The sequence below is a fragment of the Typopeltis vanoorti genome, chromosome 6 (assembly GCF_054136105.1).
Source record: "Typopeltis vanoorti isolate ZY-2024b chromosome 6, IOZ_Tvanoo_1.0, whole genome shotgun sequence".
Lineage (NCBI taxonomy): Eukaryota > Metazoa > Arthropoda > Arachnida > Uropygi > Thelyphonidae > Typopeltis > Typopeltis vanoorti.
Genome location: NC_143554.1, coordinates 86,220,987 through 86,238,252, shown reverse-complemented (window position 1 = coordinate 86,238,252; position 17,266 = coordinate 86,220,987). Strand labels below are relative to the sequence as shown.

Sequence of the window (17,266 nt, the reverse complement as noted above, 5' to 3'; positions counted from 1 at the left end):
ATGTTAAATCTGGTGTGAGACAAGGATGTACATTATCCCCTCTGTTATTCATTATCTATATGGATCACATTATGAAGGAAAGTGGTATTAAACATCATATAAAAATTGGAGATGTTAATGTCAGCTCTTTGCTTTATGCAGATGATGTTATACTTCTAAATAAATCCGCTACAAGTCTGCAAGATTCTCTGACTAAATTGAATAGCTGTTGTAATAAATATGGTATGAAGGTCAGCAATAAAAAGACAAAGACAATGAAAATAGGCAGAATCATTGAAAATGTCAACTGTGTTGTGAATTCAGAACCTGTGGAACAAGTAAAACATTTCAGCTATTTAGGCACGATTTTTACTAAAGATGGTAAATTAAATATAGAAATAGACAAGAGAATCAGCAAAGCTGGTATGGTGGGAAGACTGAATTGAATAAATTCATATGGAATAAGAGAGAAATTAGTCGGAACACTAAATTAGCTGTATACAAAACGGTGTTCAAACCAGTTTTAACTTATGGATCTGAGAGCTGGGTCAGAAGTAAAACACTTGACCAAAGACTAGAGACCACAGATGAGAGTCCTGAGAAAGATTATAGGCATGAACAGATGGCATCAATGGCAGTATCATATTAAAAAATAGGATATTAGGAAAGAACTTGACATTGTCAGCATCCAGGAATGCGTTAGCAGAGCTAATCTCAGGTGGTATGGTCACTTAAACAGAATGGGCGAGGAAAGATTAGCAAAACAAGTGTTCTCTGCCAGGTTGGCAGCAAAATGACCCAGGGGAAGACCAAGATATAGGTGGATTGATACGGTACAAAGTGCTTTAGACGATAGAAATATAAGATCTGATAATGTTGGAGTGTTGACAAGTAACAGACTGATTTGGAGGAAAATTGTAGCTGTGAGTGGGCGTTTCACACTTTCCTCCATTTGGTGAGGGTGATCGTGAAGTGATCGTCTGGGTTGTGACTAGTCATATGCAGACTTTTGTGAGGAAAAGATATATGTGAAATTATAAGGCTGGTGATTATGATAAGCTTAGGAGACAGCTTGGAACTATAGCATGGAATGAGGAGTTGAGAGGTAAGGAAATAAATGCTGCTTGGGAACTGACAAAGAAACATATAACAGCATCAATGTGTGAATGTATTCCAAAGATCAAAAGGCTGAATAATGTAGATGTAAAATGGATGAATAAGGGACTTAAGCATGAAATCTGGAAGAAGGTACTCTGGAGACAGTACAGTATGAATAATGGTAATAATCAGTTACATGAAGCGTATAAAGAACAAGCCAAGAGAGTGACTCATTAAGGAAAATAAAAGTGCAGTATGAGCAGAAATTGGCAAATCAGGCAAAGAAAAACCCTAGAGAGTTTTTCGATATGTGGCAAGTAAAAGAAAGAACGATCATGGTAGGATGAAGTTAATGGATGAAAATAGTAGAATAGTAACAGCTACAGAGGACATTGTTGAGGTATTCAACAATGTGTTATATAGCAGTCTGAAGCTTTACGAAAGTTTCGAATGCAGAAAAGAACAAAGAAAGGTCAAGGTCCTATCACTCCTGCCAGACCACGGTCTCTAATATGACGCGTTGAGGAAACTGGAAGTTTGTCAGATCGTGAAACAAATTTTAGTTCAAAATTTCACCAACAGAGGGTGACTCAGTGTTGACAGTCAGAATGGCATTGAAAACTTATTTATTCATATGCAAGAAACCTGTTATCACTACAGTAATTGTGTCTGCTGGCACAAGCAAATGCAGAACCATGGAGCATGTCCAGGTGGATGCAAGCAACTTCACGGCAAATGACATCTTAAATCTGCTATGGAAGATGGGCTGCTCAGGTACACCTGGGACTTTAACCCCACAACCAAAAAATCAACTGGTGTCAAGTCCCGTGACTGAGCGGGCCATGCAGAGTTGCAGCTGATGATTCATTGTTGACCAAATGTGCTGATGACAAGTTGTTTCATGGGAGATGCGATATGAGGTGTTGTCCCCATCCTGCATGAAAGTGACTGTGTGAAGAACATTTTTTCCCCTCAAGCATGGTGCCATGTTTTCATGTAGCAGTTTCAAGTAGTACTGTGCATTTACTGAGCATGTCTTCCAGCCACTTGTTGCACATAGCCTTTCAAAGAAAAAAAGTCCCCACAATGATGGATTCAGTGAAACCACACCAAAATAACGAGTTGAGGTGAAAGCAACAGCTCCTGTGTGTAGGCATATGGATTGTCCTGCACCCAGATTCAACAGTTATGCACACATTAACTGTCCCATGCAATGGAAAATGCACTTCATTTGTCCAAAAATGTTGTCCAGCCATTGTGGATCTTCTGTGACTTTTGATAAAGCCAACATTGCGAATTCCTCCTGCTTAGTGATATCACTTGGTAACAGCTATTGAAAAGAGATTGCAGCTTGTATGAATGCAAGCTTAACACACCATGAAGGATGCAGAATGTAGATGTTTTCACTATGCCCATGGTTCTTGCAGCTTCCCATGCACTGCTTATGCCACTTGTTGATTCTGTTGCTAGGGCATTCATTTGCGATACACAGCGCTGGTACAGGCTTCGAATAACACTGGTTTGCCAGTGCGAGGGCAATCTGACAAACTTCCAGTATCCTCAAAGCATCATATTAGAGACTATAGTCCAGCAGGAGTGACAGGACCTCAACCTTTCTTCATTCTTTTCTAATATACGAATTTTTTATAAATTATTATTATTTTTTATGTTGGGCCCATATATAAGAGGTTAGCTGGTCAACCTATAGTACGTTAGTACCATATATGAATAGTGGGTTGGGAAAGGATAAACTTGTTTACATTTGATTTAAAAGTCTTTATGTTGTATTCTTTGGGAAATAAGTCAGGGGGAAGACTTTTCCACAGTACCGCAGCAACCAGGATGAAGGAGGAGGGAAAGAAACTTGTTCTGTGGGTTTCAAGGTGTACTGTGAAAAAAGGATGTTGGGAAGCAGCTGTACGTGTTCCAATGGGCTTAGTACAGAGTGGGGGAATTATTGATGCTGTTTCAGATGAACATTTCCCATGGAAATATTTATAGAATTGGCAGAGACCAAACGTCTATGTGAAAGTGAGGAGAGATAGTTGGTAAGAGATGGGTCATTTATCACTCTAACTGCTCTCCTCTGTATTGAGTCAAGTATTTTGAGGGAGCTTTTAGGAGCTCCACTCCAAATGTGAGAGCAGTATTCAATTTTGAAACATTTACTAATTTATGGGACACCCTGTATATATATATATATATATATAGGATTCTAATCCAAATATTCAAATTTGTGTGAACTATAATGCTTAATACCATAATTGGATTAGTAAATAAAATGTGCAATTACTTTGACAACAATGTAGAACAGAGGTGGATATTAATATAAAGCTCTTACAGTAAAGCTTTCTCATGAAAGAAAATTGTCTTTATTGAAAACTTTTTAGCAATAAGACAATTATATTTTGAAATGAAGTAATCAACTCCAATCAAAGAAAATACATAATTTTGGAAATGAAAATAAGAGCACAAGCTAAAACAGAAACCATGTAACTCTTTCTGCATGACTATTGATTTTCAAACTTCCTAATGACATTATTAGGATAAATGCAAGATTGATGTAGTAGATTATATGATGTTTACAAATTCAGTAGTATATTGCCTAAGATGAAATTTTGTTTTAATGAATTGGATGAATTTTTTGAATTACTTTTCTAAATGATATGGAGGAATATTTATTTTCCTGATTTCAGTTTTATCAGCATTACAAAATGAGAAATTACTATGCCCAAAAAAAGATTTGTCTTAATTCAACTGCAGATGCACAACAAAATTTAGACATAGCTGAACAAGGAAAAAACAAAAACATCCAAAAACATTTTCCTGTACAAAGTTCTCTATTGAGATCATTAACTGAAAATTATATAATAGGAAAAATGCCATCAAAGTTCTCAAATGAGTATACAAAATATTGAAAAGAACTATACATTGGAGAGAAAAAAAAAGATTTGAAGAATAACTTACATGTGATAACCCAACAAGAGTCCAGAGGCACCACCTTGTGAAAACTTTGAACTCTAAAAAAACAAAAATAAAGAGCAATGAACAATGCCTAAACTGGTTTGTACTGAAACAGACATTATGGAAAAAGATGCAATGAAGTTATAAATGGTAAAGGAATGATGCTATTTTTGGGTTGACTACGATTTTAAATTTATAGTTGCAACTTTTTTTTGCAATATTGTCAAAAAATATACATATTGGTTTCATTTCCAGACATGAAATTACCGTCATTTAACAAATAGTTGATCTCTCATTCTCTCGGTTTGTATATATACACTTCCACTACACGCATCAAGTATTTATCAACTACATTTGTCAACTACAAGTATATCTAAGTGCAACCTTCCTCAGTCACTAACATGATTTATCCTATCTAAAGAGAAGAAAAAATAATATATCATTCATGATACAAATTATGGTCAGGTTCTCCAAAGAGATGATAAATCACTTTGGAGAGCTTATTTCAAAAATCAAAATGTTATGTCTATAAAATAAATGCAAATATCAATTACTATTGAAATTCTTGGAAAGCAGAGTTTAAAAAAAAATAATAATAATAATAATAATAAATACTTTGAACATATTGTGCTATTTCACCAAACATGAAGATAAACTTCTTGACTGGAAGGCAGTTTCCAGTAGTTATGTGGACAAACTTTAAAATGGAGAAATGGACAATGAAACTTATTTGTGCCTAAAATCCTACTGAAGGTTCTCCTAAGAAGAAGTGAGGGTATTTTTTGAGTCATTAGAGCAGGCAGCTGACATAAAGAAAATGGAAAAAAGTGGTACAATTTGGAGATCTAAACAGCAGAGAAGGAAGTGCATCCCACCGCACATACAGAAATATTCTAGGAAAATTTGGAGAAAAGGGCAAGTCTAATAATGGTTAGTACCTACTGGATTTCTGCTCAGGATATGAACTAGTCATTACTTACAACATGTTCCAACATAAAGATGTGCACAAGTTCACATGGAGAGAAGGAAATAAGAAAAGCCTCATTGACTGCTGTTTCAAGATACAAGAGTGTAGAGAGGAATTGAAACTGGATATGACCATCACTTAGTTTTAAGTAGGATAAAAACGAATATCATACTGAAAACAACAGCATATAAGAAAATTTTAAAAAATGAGCAGCTTTTACAGGTAATCTGTAGACTTAACTATGCGCACATCATTAAAGAAAAAAAAATGAGGCAGTCGGAAAACCAGATGCAAACCTTGGAGTCTCATTGGCAAACTCTAAAGAAAAAAAATTGATTGATTCAGCTAAAGAGGCATGCAGTGAAGTTGTTTGCAAGGATAGAAAAATAACAATGCATGGTAGACTCAAGAAGTTAAAAAAACAGTCCAGCAAAAGGAAAACATATACCAAAAGATGCCAGCAAATAAGTCAGCAGATGCTCTAAAAGAATACAGAGAAAAATTTAAGAGAGCAAAGCTATGTGTAAGAGCAACTAAACCAAAGTCATGGGAAGACTTCGTAAGAACTAAAAAATAATTATCAGGAAAGTGGCAAAACATTCTGGTGGCTATTGAAAAAAGTTAAAAATGGAGAAAAGAGTACTGTAAAGGGGATCAAAGATAAAAAAGTTGACATGAAAACTAAGGATATCAGAGATGTCTGGAGTAATTACTTTGAAAGACTGTTAAATGAAACAAGCAGGAACATGACCATGCTAGAAAATGTTCAAGAGGAATGCAAAGAGGAAGAAAAGCCATCAAAAACTTGAAATGTGGAAAGGCAGCTAAAGTAGGGGGGTAATTAACCATAATTATTTAAATATGGGGGAATATAAAAGTTCTGTAGTGGCTACACACCCCATAATTCATGGGACCTGGCCAGTAGGTCAAATTCCAGATAACTGGATAGAACTCTCATAGTAAACAGAATAAAATAGAGGGAATAAAGCTGAATGTGAAAATTACAGAGGAATTTCTCCGCTAAGTGTTCCAGGTCAAATTTATGCAAGCATATTTAAAAACAGGTTGAGAAAAATTATGGAAGAGAAACTTGGAGAAGAATAAGCTGGGTTCAGACCAAATAGAGGTTGTCAAGATCAAAGATTCACTCTACAACAAATAGTTGAGAAATCATGTGAACATGATAAGGATCTGTACTTAAGTTTCATAGATTAGAACAAGGCATACAACAAAGTTCCCAGAGAAAAGCTCTTCAAAATACTATATGAAGTAAATGGAATATTATACAGAGCAATACATAGTTCTATATTTAAGCTGCAAATCAGCAGTTAGAATTGAAGGAAATACAGGAAGATGGTTTGATGTACAATCAGGCAAGATAAGGATGCACATCATCTCCACTCTTATTCATCATCTATATAGATTACATCATGTGATATTAATTTGATATTAAAGTGATATTTAAAATCAGGGATATCAAACTTGGCTCTTTGCATTATGCAGGTGATGTACATCCAATGCAAGTCTCCAGGATTCTCTAACTAAATGGAATAACAGCTATAACAAATTTGGCATGAAAATCAGTAATAAAAAGACCAAAACTATGAATATAGATAGAAACATAGGAAATTTCATCTACATTCTGAATGTTGTCCATAGAACAAGTAAATTATTTTAGCTATTTAGGCACAGTTTTAGTGAAGATGGTAAGTTATAGACAACAGAATAAACAAAGGTATGGAATAAGATAGAAATTAGCCACAACACTAAACTAGCAACTTAGTATTTTGGCATTCAAACCAAACAAATTTTGAACAAATCCAAAGTTGTTCAAACCAATTTTAAGTTATGGACCTGAGAGATGGGTTAAAAATAAAGTACTTGTTCAAAGACCAGAGATCAAAGATATGAGAGTTCAGAGAAAAATTAGGGAAGTAAACAGATGAGATGGTATCAATTGCATAATCATATTAAAAATGAGGACATTAGAAAAGAACTTGACATTGTTTGCATTTCAAGAATGTGTGAGCAGGACTAATCTAAGGACTAATCTAAGGAGAGGAAAGGTTAGCAAAACAGGTGTTTGAAGTCCAGATGGAGGAAAATGACTCAGAGAAACCCCAGGGTCTTGGTAGAATGATTCAGTCAGAAGCGTCTTAGAAGAACCAAATGTTAAATATGACAATACTGATAAGTACCAGATAAGTACCTGATAAGTCTGGAGGAAAACTGTTCATGGGAGATTATTAATAATGTAGGCTTATTCATGTAATGCTGTCATAGTCTCTTGAACACTTCCCCCTTTGAGGTCACTTTGATGGTGATGATGTATATTCCAATTTTAGTTATTCAGAATACAATGTCAGAAGTGATAGAGATAGTTTGGATATATTCCCTCTCTATTTTAAGGTTATATGAATATATAAAGAGGAGGAGGAATAATTAGTTCAGTGGAAAAACATTATATTGCATTCTCATAGGAAATTTTCTTTCTTTCTTTTCATCCTAGTTAGTATTAGTTGGATACAAAAAAGAGTAGTTACACAAACCATTAATACTGTATCTGAATAGACATTTCATCTTTAAAAATGCTTACATTTGAATCTTGGAATTTATATTAAACTGGACTTAGGATTGGATTATTCTAAAAGATAACTGACCAGTGTTATTTGAGCACATCTGAATAAGCAGCTAAATTCAAATGAAAGAATTCAAGATGTGGCTATTGTTTCAAGTCAAGCCTTTACATGTGTTGCACATGCTAAGAGAAGCATTATATGTGACCAACTTTTCTCTAACTGAAGGCATGGTCATTCTTTCTCTATTTAATAGTATGAAATAGTATGTGTCAACTTCAAGAGAGTATTATTTTGTCATACAGACAAACAAGAATAAAGTGTAAGGTTAATGGTTCTTAAGGAAATTTTATTCCTGTCTTAAGATGTTCTGGGAAGTGTAACATAGTAATACATATTGTTAGTTTGTTTACTTCTGAGTGGACCACTATAGCGATATTTCTCTAAAATCTTTGAATATACAATATTTCACATTAAGGTGAGAAGTGTGAAAGAATGGGTATCCAGAAAAAATGTCATAATTTATAATTTGTTCATGTTTTATTTATAAATAACTAATTCATGTTTTTAAAAGTCTATAGTTAATATTGGGATATTTGTTGTCTATACATCTACTAACATGGATGTGAATCATTGTGTTATATAAGGGTATGTAAGATTCTATATTTTGGCACAATTAGTAGAAATTTTATAATGGCACAATAGGAGGATATAATTACTGGTGTAGTCAATAAGATATTATACATATTTAAAATGGCAGAAATCAACAGGATATACAAAGGTCAACAAGCTAAGATAGAATACTATATGCACACATAAAGAATTTACATAAAATGGTATAAATTAACAGGATGTATAATATGGCCACAGCCATATAGAACCTTATATATATAACCTCTACAGATTGAAGAGGGATTTTTAAGAGCTAAATCTGTTGCTTCTTTCCCAACTTATATTTAATCTAAGATTAAGTAAGGTATGTAGTAAACCAAGAACTTTACTAATGTGCAGGGTACTGGGTAATGACATGAAGGATATGGTAGTTTACATTATTAAAGAAAAGTAGATAACAGAAACATAAAGAAATGAAGGATATGAAAATAAAAGTGAGAGAGAGAGGCTAGAGAGAAAAAAAGGACAGAAGGACAGAATTAGAGGCAAGAATTTTTTTTTTAACTCATAGGACATTTTAGTAAGGTATGTAGAAAAAAAACACGTTCAAAGAATGAAAAAAACAGAAAGATTACCAAAACAAGCCTTAAAGTACAAGCCATTAGGAAAAAGAAAACCAGGACGTCCTCTTAAACGATTCAACAATGACTTCTAAGGCTGGAACAGGCCATGCTAGGCCTATTTTTATATTTTTTTTATTTTTATATTATATTTTATACCATGGGTAAGGTAATAGTTAGATAACCTGGATGCCCAACACAGAATTTGAAAGACAAAATTCCTTTTTGGTCCTGATCACCTGGAGAAGATAAGCTAGGTTCAGAACTATATAAATATGCAGGAACAAGATTCAAAGAAAGACTCTTATTATTTTTAAATAAAATTTATTCAACTGATATCCCCCCCCAATAGAATGGAACAAAGCAATTGTGATTCCTATCTTTAAAAAAGGTAATACAGATGATCCTAAAAACTATAGAGGTATCAGTATACTAAATTCCTGTTACAAAATATATAGCAGAATCTTAAATAGCAAACTAATGAAATATTCCAAAAACTTTATTTTATAAGTACAGAATGGATTTAGAAAAGGACGATCATGTAGACCTGGTCTTTTGCCTAAAATTAATAATAGAGAAAATAAGAGAATACAATTTAGAAACACATATTGCATTTATTGACTTTGAAAAAGCATTTGACAAAGTTAAAAGAAACATATTATTTAACATATTAAAAGAAAGACAAATACCAAATAATATCCTAAAAGCTACCACAAGTATATATGAAAATAATCAAATACAAATAAGATTAAATCCCAAGCTATCACATAAGAGAGAGATAAACCAAGGGAGAAAAGGACGATCATGTATAGACCCAGCCTTTTGCCTAAAATTAATAATAGAGAAAAGAAGAGAATACAATTTAGAAACACATATTGCATTTGACTTTGTCAAATGCTTTTCAAGTTAAAAGAAACATATTATTTAACTTAAATTAAGGGGATATTAAATCCCACATAGTTTTAAAACCGAATAAGAAACTCAAAGATTGGAATCAGAGAGTTTCTTGCCGAATATAGCAAACTATAAAGTATCGGCAACACTAGCGTTAGCCAATGCAAGTGATCCTAGTACGTAGTACAATACCGGACAACTCGTTGCAAAGGTGGGGGAAGTTCAGATCGCTATTCTTAGGTATTTTCCATAATGTAAAAACACATTTCCTAGGAAATGTATGCTGTTATTACATTATGGAGGGAGGTCACTACCCAGACCGGTTTCAGCCTTTTTTGAGGCTTCATCAGTGAGTAGCTAGACCTAATACCAAAGTGTATAGCGAAAAGAACTTAAATACTCTGCGAACGAGTTTTCCAAACAGGTGCAACCATTAAGTTACTTAAGAATAAAGAGCTAATAAGCTTCATTTCGGCAATGAAAACAGTACTTAAATTAAGGGGATATTAAATCCCACATAGTTTTAAAACCGAATAAGAAACTCAAAGATTGGAATCAGAGAGTTTCTTGCCGAATATAGTAAACTATAAAGTATCGGCGACACTAGCATTAGCCAATGCAAGTGATTCCCCCAGAACTCTGGGGGAAAGTCAATGAAGAAGTTATCCAGGCATCAGATTACTTGATGGTAAACTACACTAGATGTGGAAATTGTTTAATGAGAATTACTTCAGGCTAGGAGACACAATGGCTGAATAACCTAGCATACTGAAAAATTTAGCAAAAGTTGATTTAACAGAGTATCCAGGAATGAAAGCAACAAATTGAGGGACCATTGATCTTAGGCAAGATTTTGGTAAAAAATTGCTGTTTTTTTGTGTATGAATGAAAGAAAAATTCTAATAAGCAGGATTCCTTGTTTCAGTAATTTATTAAGCATAGAATCCACTTTAAATGCTAAATTTTAAAGCAAAATCAAATGTGAGAGAGGTGGTGAATATTTTATCTATATTAAATCATAAGAATGTTTTTCAAGTAGGGGTGGAATAAAGCTAGAATAAGTGATCTAAATAAATCTATGTGCAAGGAAAATGATATTCTGAGATGTGTATGCTAGTAGGAACAACTGACTGAAGAATTATTTAAAACACTAGATCAGGAAGGATTTTTTTTACTCATATTAACTGATAAATCAAAAGTTGAAAAGGTTAATAACAGCATTAACCATTTTAAACACATCAGATGCTAATTCTGAAGCACAGATTTATATTACAAAACTTGTATTCTAAAAGTTGCTTCAGAGTTGTGCTCCACAAGAACTTATGTTCCAGAATTAGCAGAAGAATTAACACCTAATTCTCACGTCAGGTAAATATCATCTGGCATTTACCCAACACAAACATATATTAAGACTATTCCAAAAAAAATGAGAAAAATCAACCATCAACTTATCATCCAAATGCTCTTACTTTAGCTGTCTCAAAAATAATAGAGAACATACTTCATCAATAGTCAACCTCACCACCAAGAGGCATATCTGCTAATCAGTGGCCAGCAATATGGATTTCATCACTCTCCAATAAAATTAGTTTAATTCTTTATCCAAGTGTGAGCAAACAAAGTTTGCACCTGAAAGTATCTTCAGGACTGGGGTAAGGTGGTACAACATGAGGGCAACTCGTTGCAAAGGTGGAGCAAGTTACCAACACTCCTATCTCAGTATCTCCTATAATGCAAAACACATCTCCTTGCAGATATGTCTAATGTTATGCATTAAGGGAAGGGCCACTACCCAGACTATGAAACTTTCAACATCATCACTCTCCATCACAACCAATCTCCTTGCCATCATCACCTCGGTCTGCTTCCATGCTACAGAAAAATGTGGAGAAACTCACATGGTCACTTGACATTTCAAGAGCATCTGAATAGATTGATTGGTGTGGCATAGAGGCCTGCACAGCAAATTACCATGTTATCTCAGCCTTCTATCCTTTGTAATTGGGTTGTTGCCAGTTTCCACTCTGACTGTTTACATATCATGGCAAATGACTTCCTCTTCTCAGATTTGTCTATAAATGCTATAGTATTCTAGGCTGCTTTACTTTCCCCCACTCTGTTTCTTTTGTACATAAACGACTTTCTCTTAATGAGCAAAATTCCTATTTTGCTCATTAAGATACCCAGATCATCTTAATGAGCAAAATTCCTATTTTGCTCATTAAGATTATATTCATAGTTTTGCTGATGAAATTATTTGAAACTTCAAAATCTTCCATAATGCCTTAAACCCTAACCTCCTTACACTTTGCCAGTGGTAAAATTATAAACACAAGCCTGTCTTATTTTCACAAGGAAGATCTTACTTCACTTCCCTTTTCTTTTGATAATACCCAGATCATCTACAATAATCAGATTTTATGGAATTTTTCTGAGTTACAAAAGGAAGTGGGCATGAAGTATCTCCATGACTTGTCTACTTATATGTAGAGATTGGTGATGTCACAACAATTACCTCAATATCCCATAATACAAAAACATTATGGGAGGAGTCGCTAACCGGGTCTGATCAATGGAGATACACCTAGGAGGATATGGTTGAAGCAATGCAGAAGTCATTTTCTACTACTTTGCTGCGTGTATATAGAGTACACAACTTCTGCATTGATTTAACCTTGATATCTTCCTGAGTCTCCAGCTTCCAATGATGAAACATCAATTAAAAGTCAAAACCAGTCTAGGTAGTGATCCTCCCCATAATGGTTTTACATTATGGGAAGCTACCAACGCAAATGATATGACGTCACCAGCCTCGATATGTAAGCAGACTAGTCAGGAAGATACTTCATGCACAAACTTTGTGTAGGAACAGGAAAGAACCTGTGATAGTGATCATATAACCATGGAAGAGGAATTAAGAATAAGGAAAAAAAGGGGACATATTTAAAAAAAAGCATCAGGAATGAAATTTAAAAAAAAGTATCTTTGAAGATATAAAAAGGAATTAAGAAGTATTAACTAAAGGGCATCGTTTCATGGAAGTGACATGAATGTAACATTGAAAAATATCTTGCATAATTTAATGTCCGAAAGTTTATTCTGAGAAGTTGTTGTTCAGAATAATGTCTGAAGCAATTAAGCCTAGGAAGCCAATCTATTATTTAGTTAATTGTGTGTTCTGTTTGCTGGATGAAAAACATGAATTTTGGATGGAAAAATACCACCATCTCTATATGAGACCAACTAAATCACATTGTAAAATGAACTGTTATTATGTTTTTTAAATAGGCTGGAAACATAAATACTTCTAGCAGTATTCTTCTGCAGTGGCCAAATTGAGTATGGCTTGACTAGAATTACAGGCTAAAAAAGGTCAGTATAACATGTCAGTTAATATTTCATGTTCTCCAGGACTATATCAAATGTCTGTATAAGCTATGGAGCATTGATAATAAGGTGAAAGCTATAATATTCTTTCAAATTCAACTAGTATTCTGAAATCTTTAACTCTTTCGTCATTGACTTGAATGACAAGAGTTTGACACCATTTACAGAATTTGCATGCTCTAACTTCTATAACATCTGAATACAAGAGTAACACAAACATGGTTTACCACAACAATCTGCATGCTATAAACATCTGCAGAACTAACTAACTAAAAACAATAAAAATATTAAGCTCACTTACCTATATTTTCCACTCCTTGACCTCCCTTTGTCTCGATATTTTGATTTACTCTTGTCTTTTGACTTCTCTTTAGATCTTTTTTCTTTACGACGTTCCCTATGCCTTTCTTTACTTCGAGACCTGGGTTTGGAAATTTTTTGAAAATTTATATTAATTTATTAAACGCAAACTCAAAGAAAAATTTAATAATTCTCTTAGTTTCTAAGTTTCTAACATAAGTATAAAATAATACTTCTTAATAAGTATTAGAATTTTTTTAAAAAACTGAAGTATCTCCTGGCAGTGAGATACTAGAGCAAGCAGCCAATCTAATTATCCCACATCTCCTATACAATGAGAACTCTTATGCTAATTTACTCCCTGATTCTTCTGTTGTTTTTTTTACTATTAATGATTTATCTCAAGAGTCCCATAACATGTTATATATTAAATTTTTTTATTCATAATAAAACAATTTTTAGTTGAATTTTAGAGCAGTGGCAGCTAAAGTGTGACAAAACTTATCACAATTTAGGTTGTCAAGTGTTACTTGTGAAACAACATACTGGTGTTGTTGTTTAATACTGACATTTTAAATAATTCATTAATTTTAAAATTAACCAATTACTCAATTAATTGTCTATAAATGATATGGCTAAAACATCGTACATGATTGGCAGTTATAAAATAAAGCTAGTCATATGGTTAAAGATACTTGGACATGATATAGCTTGCACAACACTAAGAGCTTACTGTTGTAGGGAAGCATGTCACACCAGTAATGTTAACTGTTTCAGGACTTTCATATCTTATATAAAACTAACTCTCGGTATTAATACTAATAATAGAATGAATCATTCCAAAATATTTGTTCCTATAATTAGTAATAAATTAATATTTCTTTTTTACTGCAATAAAGTGCCAAATTTCTATTATTTAACAAGAACCTTTATTCTGATATAATCCCAAATGATTGGTTAACTGGAAAAATAATACATTATATTTGACAAGAAATTATATTCTTGTTTTAATCCTTTACTTCCCTGTACCCAAGCAGAAGCAAACAAAAAGATTAAAATAAGATAATTTCTTGCCATGCATAACATACTTTCTAACCAAGTAAAAAAATTTTTTACAACTATCTGAAAAAAATAATCCCAATTCATAAAAGGAGGTAGAAGGGACAAGAGTGCAAAAATTGCTGACCAATAATCCTAATCTGTCACATATGTCTTCAACAAAAATTTTTTTTATCAGAATTCTGCAAAATCAAATAACCAGAATATATGAACAGTCCATTGGATGACAAGTTGGATTTAGAAAAAAAAAGAAAAAGAAAGAAAGAAAAATAACTCTACTATTGACCAGATCTTAATCCTACACAGAATATTTTTTTAAAGTAGGAAATGAATTTTATTACAAAGTATGAGAGCCACTGCCCTGTTTACCTGGATAACTGAGGTGGCTTGAAAAACTTATGTTGTCTCTAGAACACAGTTTCTGGACTACGTAAAAAATAAATTTAAAAAATACAAAAAAATTTCATTAATACATCCATTGTACTGATGTACTATAAGTTTACGACCTTTTGTGGATGTGAGACAAGAATTTGTAGAAATAACATGAAAAAAAAAACCACTGGTCTTTATTGCTGTTCAATGTAAAGAGAGGGCAATGCAAGGTTGCCACCCTTGCCTCTAGTTAGAGGAAAAGAAATAATAATGATAAGCAACATACATATCACTCAAAATATGCAGAAGACAATATCATAACTGTAGATAACTAAACCTAAAGAACCTATAGCACATCAATGCCATGTATGGGATTCAGGTGAGGATTGAGAAAGAAGAAATCTGTTGACATTTTTCTTGAATTAGAAGTTGAAAGCACCTCATGAAGAAGGCTGTTCCAGAGGACAGAAGTAGATGGAATAAATGGGAAAGAGGAGAATCAGGTTTGTTTGCAGTTGTAGTGAAAAGGGATGTTGGGCATTTATATATATATATATATATACAGGGTGTTCGGGATAAATTTGACATATTTATAATTAATTATATTTTTCCGTAAGTTACATGTATTAACACACACTTCTCTTCATTTAAAAGTTTGGACCCTTCTTCATTCATATACAAGATGTCAGAAAGGATGGATAGCTGGAACCCACCTGAATCATGGAAGAGAATAACTTGTATCATGATGATTCGTGCCCGCCATCAAAATAAGGATATTACGACTGCTGCCCAATGCTCCCTGAATACAGTAAAAACAATCAGGCATGAACTAGAGACTTGCAATGGTGACTACGAGGATGTAGCAAGAAGAAAGATCCCTAGCAGACGATCTGATTGCGTTCGTACAGCAGAATTCCTCGCAAATCTGCAGGAACAGGTGTTGAAGAACCCTGGCATTGGAATTCGGGCTTTGTTCGTGGAGTTGCTAACTGTAGTCAAGCCCTGGATAACAAGGGTAGCCAATGGTAGGCCGTATGTATGGCAGCAGGATTCGGCCCCTTGCCATACCTCTGGGAAAAGTCAAAAATGGTTGTCTGAAAATTTCTACGACTTCACCAGTCCAAATGTTTGGCCTCCAAACTCCCCAGACCTTAACCCCATGGATTATTTTGTATGGGGCGCAGTTGAAAAAGACACCAATCGCACTTCCAGTAATACAAAAGCCCAGTTAATGGATAAAATTAAAACAGTTTTTGCGGCCCTTCCCAGGGAGACTGTAGCATCAGCTTGTTCGAGGTTCCGAAGCAGAATTGAAGCTGTGATCGATGCTAATGGTGGTTATTTTGAGTAAATCTTGTTGATAGTATTGTAATTAACTCTGCCTGTAATGTTTTTTTGTCAATTCATTAAATTTAATAGATACAAAGAAGATTTTCTTTTTCCTTACGAAACTGTCAAATTTATCCCGAACACCCTGTATATATAAAATTAATATCAACAAAATTAAAACAATGGGGACATTAAGGGTCAAGGTTAGATAACTGGGAGGAGACCTATATGTAGCCTTTTAAGGAGAACTGGCCAGGACCTCTGACTAATGTCTAATCCCAACATTCTCATGATACACCCTGTTAGTAACTATTTGCCTGCCAATATATCAATCTGAGATTTCGCAAACTAAATCATATTTTATCGTAATTTCTATTGGCTTAACCCAAACAAATGATTATACAACATGATGACAATTCATATCAACTAGGGTGTTGCCCAGTTAAACAAGGCCCCCCCCCCCGCTGTTTTTCATCAGGGAACCAGGATGAACAGTAAAAAGTCAACGACACGAACAAACTTCAACTTAGCATCTGCGAAATTCAAGATAGGCACCTTTAACATAAAAAGGTATCAATGGAAGAGAAGTGGAACTGGCAAAATTAGATGTACCACATCAACATAAATAATGTTACTAAAACAAAACTCACAAACGGGTTTGATTTTTCTGACTAACAAAATACAAGATCCAGACTATACTGGTCTGCCTCAGAACATCTCTGAGTGACCAAGTAAGCTCCACAGGCAGCTGTCTCCACCCCAAGGGGAGTAGCAAATGCTGTTCCTCTGGTGTGCCCAGTCAGAAAGAAGTGCTCTAAAAGACAGAAATATAAAATCTAATAACATTGGACAAGTGCTAATTAATTTGGCGGAAAATTGTTCACAATAACTAGTAATCATGTAAACTTCAGGTAGAACTAACATAGCATTGTATATTATATCCTTTGAGGATGCATATCAGGAAACTGATGATGATAAAGGATGTCACATTTCTTATTCCTTATTTTTAGAAATTCTTTATGTGTAGATGCATCAGAAACATCAGAAAGTGTGTTCCAAAGTTCTGAGATGAGAACAAAAGACAGTTCTGTTTGAAAAGAGTTAATGGC

The 17,266-nt window shown here is 33.9% G+C and overlaps 1 protein-coding gene across 1 annotated transcript in view; it reads right to left on the bottom strand.

Moving 5' to 3' along the window:
* Nucleotides 1-17,266, bottom strand: part of LOC150105665 (putative ATP-dependent RNA helicase DDX23) — a 238,942-nt gene that overhangs the window by 180,430 nt on the left and 41,246 nt on the right. Inside the window, exon 4 of the mRNA XM_090394985.1 lies at nucleotides 13,399-13,518. Within this exon, the coding sequence (XP_090251111.1) occupies nucleotides 13,399-13,518 (120 nt within the window). The remainder of the gene's footprint in view (nucleotides 1-13,398; nucleotides 13,519-17,266) is intronic.